At 35.5% G+C, this 9,010-nt stretch overlaps 1 protein-coding gene across 1 annotated transcript in view; it reads left to right on the top strand.

Moving 5' to 3' along the window:
* The window catches only part of LOC107656682 (von Willebrand factor D and EGF domain-containing protein-like), a 78,092-nt gene that overhangs the window by 31,127 nt on the left and 37,955 nt on the right, over nucleotides 1-9,010 (top strand). The window contains 3 exon segments of the mRNA XM_016444624.1: nucleotides 3,215-3,351; nucleotides 6,448-6,609; nucleotides 8,319-8,420. Of these exon segments, the coding sequence (XP_016300110.1) occupies nucleotides 3,215-3,351; nucleotides 6,448-6,609; nucleotides 8,319-8,420 (401 nt within the window).

Here is a 9,010-nt window from a genome sequence, read left to right as displayed (position 1 = left end):
AGTACCGCTTTAGAGTGGGCGGGATTATTCACATGTCGTTATAGTAGCGCCGCCTCTACTGCCGCGACTCCTGAAAAACTTTTTCATTCCGCGTCGCCCCATCAAGCTCTCACTGGATCCGCTCCTCGGCTATCAACGAGAGGAACGTCTGTACTTCCTCAACAGACAACGGAACAGCCACTTTTTGGTTGTTAAAAAAAGGTGCGCTCTTTCAAAACAGTTGCGTTCGATCCTTCGCTGGCTTTGCTGATTTAAATCTAGCGGTTCTGTTGTGTTTGTGTCACAAGTTCAGTGACGCAGGTAGTAATGATTCTCTCTGGCCAATCCGTGATCAGCAGAGTTTACACGTCACGTTTTGATAACGGTACGGTTCACTTGGAACCTCAACAGTGGTACTAAAAAAAAGTACCAGGTACCAGGTACTACACCCAGTGGAAAACCCCCCAAACGTGAACCATACCGAGCCGTACCATGCCGTGAAAAAGCGCCAATATTCTCCTTCTTGTGGCACATGTTATGCTATTACTGCCAACATGAAGGGTGTCTGGAATGAAGCTGTACTACTCTTTATTTCATATAATTCCAGGTAGAGTAAAAATCAAGTCTATTGAAAAGGCAACCAGACCGGATTCAATACCTGTGCATATCTGGGTTTCATTCAATAGTGGAACAATCTGGAAAACCTCACTTTTGCCTTTATTCAGCTGTGAGGCAGGGGTCACATTCTGTAGAAAGGACTACTCTTAGATTCATCTCTGACTTTTTTTTTTTGTATACAGCAGGTTCAGTGAGTCATCCCGATCGCTCCTCATTTATCATTTCTCTTCAAACATAAAGCACCAGCGTTCGCCCTTGTGGCAGAGATTAAAAGCTCCTGAATATCTCTCACGCTCCCTTCCTGGCCGGTCAGGGACAGTGTGTGAGAGTGTGTAAGTGTGTGCGTACACTGCGTCAGTGCTTGAGGCTTGTCTGGTTCAGATCTGCATTTTAGGAGCTCGGGAGCAGACTGAATCATGGGAAAATCTGAAAATCACCTCACTGACCTGCTGAGCTGGACATTTTTGATCTCCAAGGCGATTAGGAAGGTATATGTGTGGTACTCCTGCAGTGAGAGTGGAGATTTTTTTTTTAAGGCCTAGATTTTGTGGCTTGTTTTGAAGCCATTATGATCCTTGTTTCAACTGCTACTATCTTTTTAATGGTTAGCTAATTGATTAACACATGATGTCACATAACATGCTAATTGTTTGACTCAGAAGTTACAAGAATCATTGAAATTGGGAAACAGGCCTTATGCATTTTGAAAAGGTAAAGTAAATTTATATATATGTTAAACATTATTTGATACAATAAAGGCATTTAAGTCTATATATGTATTATAGTTTATAATTATATATTTTAAGAAATTTTTATATAATTTATATTGCAGGCTGTATGTAGACAAATGCATAAAATATGCACATTTTGGAAAGGTAATTCTCAAAAGTGAATTTCTATATGATTTTAAACAGTTTATGAGATAATGCCATTAAATGTTAATAAACAGCATCTATATAATATATTTATATTATAGTTTATACTTATAGTTATACTCATAGTTTATATTCTATAGTTTATACAGACTATATGTTGATAAATGCATAAAATATGCAAATATGAATGCAAAACATTAACGTCTTTAACGTTTATGAAAAATACAGCCTCAGAAATAATATTTTTAATACTTTAATATTTTTCAATATATTTTATTTTTATTATTTTTAAGCTAACAAAACATTTAATTGCATATTTTCTTTATCAGGTGTGGTACTTTCATTGCATGATTCACAAATTTGTCTTCGAAAATAATTTAAAATTAGCTTAATTGTCTTTGATGGTAGTATATCTTTCCTAAACAGTGTTAGGGGTTTGTAATTATTTTATTATCACTTTTTTAACCAGTGTAAAATTACACAAAATGAGACCATCTGGAGGAGGTTCTTTGATGAGGCTAAAATTCATTAGCACTCACTCTGTGCTTAATTGTTCTCCTCCGAGGACCATTTTCTCTGATATCTCTCATTGTTTTCCTTCTCCATTTTTAGATATTTACTACACTTCTGGCTTAGTTTAGCATCCCGACCTCAGTACATCCATTTTCGTTTGCGTCCCAGCTATGTGATTTAAATAGACTTCCGCCCCGCGGAGATCCGTACGTAAGGTTATGCTCTGGTAATAAAAACACTGATTTGAAATGAGCCGAGATGGGAGCGATAATGGCATTAATCAAGCGTAATGCAGCCACGGTACAGTCATTTCAGCCTGTCGCTGAAACCATATTAAATGTTGTTGTGTTTTATAAGGCCTGAGAGGCACCCAAACAAGTTTGTGTTTACACGTTTGCATTATTTAGGAACCTCAGTTATGGAGAATGTTATTTTTCCCAGCTCTAATTATACCGTAATGTTTGCCGAATGAATCCGTTCCCTGTTTAATGACAAATGCAGGCTGGCAAGGTCAGAATCCAGCAGTCTGAATATTTAGTGATGTATTGTATAGCTTAAAGCCGGGATTGTTTTGTTTGTTTGTTTGTTAGTGGCGATGTACTTGGAAATGACGTTCGTTTGCTTTCACTGCGTCTTTCAAACTGCCGGTGTTGCATTTTTCCATTTGAGTCTCGTAAACTTTATTCGCTGGTGGTTTTTGGAAAGGACGGGGAGCGCACATTATTAAAGACGTCGCATAAATTTACAATGGAGTTTTCGGGTTTAACAAGACTCCCATAGTGGCTTTTCAATGAATCAACAATGAGCAGACGGCAGACTGTCATTTTTGCAGGCTCATTCGACTGAAAGACTTTTTTCTGTTAGGTTTTGAATGAGGTTGTTGAGTTGAATGACAAAGAACACATTGGATTTGACCTTGTGACCCAGAAAAGTCTGTACTTTTTCCATTTACTCCCCAAATTGCTTTCAACCAAGCAAGTGTGGGTATTTATGTGTGTGGGTTTGGTTGTCTTGAGCAGTAAAACTGCAGCGTCAAGGACACGCCCCTAACAGACCACGCCCAGCAAACAGGCCACACCCCTTGGATAGGCCACGCCCTCCTATACTTAAGGAGAAGTTGCTAAAGCAACCACTGCTGCTTATGCTCTTTTTAAGGTTATGTGAATAAACCTTAACAATGCAAACCTAATGATGTTCTGTAATTTGTTTGTTTTCTTTGGTTTCCTCAGGTCAGCCTATAGAAATCACAGATCTGGAGAACGACGGTTTGTGTGACGTACGTGAGTTCGACTGTGACAGCGTGAGGGTTTTTGGGCTGGGTTTCATCGACTCACCTGACCTTGCATGTCTTGTAACCAGACTAAAGGTGAGACACAAATTATGTCACTTGTGTTTATTAGGCAAATTGTATAGAGACAAATTGAGTATTTTATACATGGGTATTTTATTATTTTATTTTATAAAACTTAAAAAAAAAATCTATCAATAATTAAATCATTTGAATATATTTTTTTTAATTATAATAACTTTTTATTATATTTTGTTATTTAATAATTTAAAAATAATAAATAGTCTCATTACTATAAAGTCTCTCATAAAATATATTTTGTATAATACATAATATTATAGTATAAAATGTATTACTTTATAAAACTTTTATTGACTACCGTGTGTGTATATATATATCAAACATGATCACTTAGTCATTAAAAAAATGAAAATAAGTAATACATTTTTATAAACATATACACGATTTATACATCTAGCCTACATATATTACACTGATCTATCTGTCTTTTAATTGCTATTTTTTTGTGCTTTTTTAATAATGATTATAAGATCACGTTCAACTCTTCTAAGCCAGTCTTCTTTAATATTTCATCAAGGAGTCTTTATGAATCTTAGCTTGGCTTTTTTTAATACCTGCTTGCCATCTGTGTGTATATTTAATTAGAAGAATGAGGAGGGAAAGGCATAGGGGACATCTGAGGAGATAACCAATGCAATAAAAACAGTAATCAGTCAACACAGCAGAGCACATACAAAGAAAACACCACACAATAAGACCGATAAACAACATGCAAAACACACATAATATGCTGTAGTTATCTGAAGATTTATATCGGCTGGTGACTCCCTTATTAAATTGTCGGATTTACTTAAAAGTTTGGGCCTCAAAGTTAATTGAATGATCTCAAATCGATGCCCTGCAGGGTTGAGTTTAACCCTCATGGTCTAAAAAGAAACCCTAGAGCCCTTGAATAGTTTAAAAACATACTTTCATTAACTTTGAATACTTCTGAAATTATGAAAAGTTCATGTCTACTTTCTATTTGACTTCAGTTACGTCTTGGTAGTTGTTTTTTAAAAAGCTAGAGGAACATATTAAATGCATTTGATGGCAAACCAAAGGGTAATTTCGAAATTAATATTGTTATCTTTACAAACACAGCTTTGGAGTGTTTGGGACCTGAAAACATCATGGTTAAAAAGTCAAAAGTAAATAACGAATCCCACCATGCAAATCTGAATATGCTCCCTGCACGCTTTCCTCTCATTTGAATTCCACCGCTCCGATATTTCCGAACGTCCACTTTTCTCGCCGTCTTTTCTCAGGGGGTGTTTCGCCTGCTGTGTGAGGTCATCCCATTTGAGCAAATTGGTTTGACATTCATTATTCTAGCTGTTTCTGTTTTTTCTCAAAGAATGAAGGCCCAGGGATGAAGATTGCTCCAATTTGCAGTTTTTATCTCAAACAGTTGTGAACAACTGAAGCACATATGCTCATACTAAAGTTTCAGCATATCTTCTGATGAATGTGGGTTTAAAATTTTACCTTTTACTTACTCTAATGCTGTTTCAAACCTTTCTGTCTTTCGTTTACTTTTATTATATGAAAAAGAGTAGCCAGAACTAATTTTTTTGTTTCACGCATGAAACAAATTTGTTCAGGTTTGGAATGACTTGAATGTGAGTAAATTGACAGGATTTTCTGCTTGAGAAAAAACTATGCATTTTTTTTGGCCTGCACTTGTAAAAAATTAAAAAAATTATATATAAAAAACTAATAAATAAATAGGGAAAAATTACAAAGGAATTGTGCATAATTATATTGAATGTGCACTTGTTGTGTACTTCAAATGATAAAGTATATACAGTATTTTAAAAAAAAACTTTACTTGCAGATAGTATATTAATAAAAGTCATTGTCATGACTATTTCTTAACATGCTTAAGTACTCTTTTATGAAGTGTACTTAGTAAATATCAAATTAAAAGTTTTTTTAAAGTAGCCCTACATTTAAAATCAGGATGTTTTAATAACCTTTTAACTTCGCTTAAATTGCTGTGCTGACTATTACACTAAACAAGTATGTTTATTAATATTATTAATTCATTTATATCTTTTTTTAATTTAAATTGTAGTTAAATTTTTTTGTAATTTTGTTGTATTTTTTGTCATTTTTATTAGTATTTGTTTTTAAATTATGTCTATATAGTTGGAAGTTATACAGTGGGTACGGAAAGTATTCAGACCCCCTTCAATTTGGCTTCACAACAACTCTGTGACTGTTCTTGAATGGCCCAGCCAGAGCCCTGACTTAAACCCAATTGAGCATCTCTGGAGAGACCTAAAAATGGCTGTCCACCAACGTTTACCATCCAACCTGACAGAACTGGAGAGGATCTGCAAGGAGGAATGGCAGAGGATCCCCAAATCCAGGTGTGAAAAACTTGTTGCATCTTTCCCAAAAAGACTCATGGCTGTATTAGATCAAAAGGGTGCTTCTACTAAATACTGAGCAAAGGGTCTGAATACTTAGGACCATGTGATATTTCAGTTTTTCTTTTTTAATAAATCTGCAAAAATGTCAACGATTCTGTGTTTTTCTGTCAATATGGGGTGCTGTGTGTACATTAATGAGGAAAAAAAAAATCACTTAAATGATTTTAGCAAATGGCTGCAATATAACAAAGAGTGAAAAATTGAAGGGGGTCTGAATACTTTCCGTACCCACTGTATATACAGTTATATAGCTTATATTTTAAATTGTAATGTTTTTTTTTTTTACTATAATAGCCTAACCCTGATAATTACAAATATATTTAAATGCATGGCATACAAGTTCAACAGAAATGACAATAAGTATATTTTAGTTTACCGTGAACTAAATAGAAGTCAATAGAAGTAGTTATGAAATTACAAATAAATATGTACTTAAGTCCTACTTAAGTGAGTCAAAAAAGCACTTTTAAGTTTAACTAACTGAACTGAATATGAATTTAAACTATAATAATACATTTACATTTAATTGTACATAACAATTAAGTGTCCAAAAACATTAGATTCAGTTCACACTTAAGTATATTCTTTTAAATATTATTTCTACATTATTATAATGTACTTCTTTTTGGGTGTCCCTTTCAAGAATAAACAATTAATTTTCATTGATGTTTTTTAGTACATGAATGGAGTTTGGACCCCTAAAGAGGAAGGCAGGACCAAAGCGTCCTTCCTGAGCTCTAAAGCGGTGGACTGCTCCGTCCCGAGACTCGGCAACATGGCCGTCGACACAATGGACTTCACGGCCAGCGAGCAGCCCTATGCCAGATGGGAGATTAAGGTACCTGTCCATCAATCTCAGGGACAGGGATCTGTCCGAGGGTTCATGTGATTGATTTTCCACTGCCACTTTTTGTGGTGACTGAATGAATCAAAATGTCATCGTTCAGATAAAAGCAGGCTATCTTTTTCGAAACTTTCCATTGTGATTGAAAGATGAAGCGGCCATTGAATTGAGAACGTTGGCGAAATGCAATTACACAGGAAGTCTCCTTCACAGTTGTGGGTTTTAACGTTTAAAATCAGCTTGAATTTATGCCGGCCACATGCGCTGTTTGAGGCCAAGCTAAATGACGCGTACCGAGTGCTTTAAAATATTATATCACGTCGAAATCGCCGAGCCGTGAGATGGAGGAGAGCTTTTCAATTCCGAATGACAGCCATAAAGGCAACACAATCATTTTAATCATTTTTATGCTTTGACGGCCCATATAGGAAACCAATTTGGCTTTATCTTTAAGTATATGGCTAACATAAACATTAAAAAGTTCGTAAACTCCATTCAGGTCTTGCGATCATTGACCTCGGCGCTCAATCCCAAAGTGAGGCTTGATCTATGTGTGTACGTGTTAATGAGTGTGTTTACTGATGTAAAAAATGGATGGCCTGTGATGAGGAGAATCATTAACATAAATTTAAATGTTGAAAGAGCCACAGGGTGTCTCTGAAGGTCAGTGCAAAGACGTATCTGTGAGGTAATACATCTCGAAATCCACCTAAACTCCTGCCCACATTAATCTCAAAGGCTTGTGGGATTAACACTCACTGAGGGGGTAAAAAATTAACCTCACTTTTGGATTTACACAAACTACTGCTGCTAAAGACACTGAAGTCTGAAGTATTACAAGAAGACGTACTTTTTTGCATCACCTGCCAGTGGCGAATGAGCTGAGGTTTACTGACCATACATATTTCTTATTTCGCATTATCCTTATTACACATTTCTTTTGGTTGATATGGCAGGCCAGATATTAAGCTCTTTTTCTGGCTCTTTTTTCTCATATTATGACTCAAATCAATGTTCATGTCAAGTTATTGAGCTTTTTGGTAAGTAGCCATATAATAAACAGCTTTATGTGGAATCAATCAACCACACAATTGTACGTTGTCAGGGTTTATTTTGGGATAAATAATAGTCGGTTGACTTAAAGACTATAGAATACCCAAGACGTGTCACTCGTATAGTTTTGAATGGGGAAAAATGCAACGCTCAGTATGGCCACTCAATCGCAGGAAGCCCCGCCTTCTGAATGAAAGAGCCAATCGCTAATCGGTAAAGTCAGTGCGTCACTGCAGCTGCCGTTAGAAGTGTCCCGGTCAGCGCTCTGAGACGTGCACTCAGGACTGCGCATGCGCACTGGCTGATCTAGCCTGAAAAATAAGCTTTTTTATAACGCTATTTGAGCAAAAGTAACAACATTTATGACACAGTTGTTGTCAGATTTCTTTGGTGATTTCAAATATGAAATTTAATCGTAAGCTTAGTGAACAGTTTTGGAGAATCTGATGTTTCCCCATTCAAAGAGATAGGAGCTGTACTTGCATGCCCGAGAGCCGTTTCAAAGATGGCCACCGAGTGACATGACTTGTCTTAAAAGGACTTTGGTTGACCGCATATTAGGCTTTAAACAATTAAATAATTGTATTAGTAGTACTATATTTACTCAGGATAAGCATCTAAACCTTTCTAATTCTCTTTTTCTTCTTTAGGTGACCAATGATGGTCGTCAGTACAGTGAGGGCAAATTTGTAACCCTTTATGATGGTATTTGCCAGCTGTGTGTGACTGCATCTGGACTTTGCAAGCTGAAGGTAATGATATTCAAAAGGGCTGGGTTTTGAAACAAATTTCACGATTCGATTCGATTCTCATTCACAAGCTTTCGATTAGATTCAATATCGATTATTTTGAATATATATCAGGTACAGTACTTGCCAAATTTTCTCAAGGAAAAAACTATCTCAACTAATGCTGTAAAATATACATGAGAGTCAGTTGGTACTACATTACTATAATATTGAAGGTTAAAATTGACTGATTGGTAAGCTATAGCCTACAACTGCTAAAATTACACTTTTACAAGTTTTTAAAATAATAAAGTTACAATTACATAATAATATTTTTACTTCAATTCATTTTTTTTTAATATAAACATTTAAATGGTGGCTGTCATAAAAAAATGATGGATTTATTCAAACATAAATTAAACATAAGAACAGTAAAAATGATAATGAATATGTTATATTGTGCATATATTTAGCTAAATGTCCCTCTCTACAGTTTATTTTTCTATCTGACTAATGAGTTTATGGTCACCGAATATGCTTTCGGAGGTAAATGTGACCTTACGTGACATTGTTTACAAGCCGTTATATTGACGTCTTTGCGCGGCTGAAACACT

Source organism: Sinocyclocheilus anshuiensis, unplaced genomic scaffold, assembly GCF_001515605.1.
Source record: "Sinocyclocheilus anshuiensis isolate Anshui unplaced genomic scaffold, SAMN03320099.WGS_v1.1 scaffold2514, whole genome shotgun sequence".
NCBI lineage: Eukaryota > Metazoa > Chordata > Actinopteri > Cypriniformes > Cyprinidae > Sinocyclocheilus > Sinocyclocheilus anshuiensis.
Note: the sequence above shows the minus strand (reverse complement) of the source record. Positions and strands in the feature narration are given on the sequence as shown.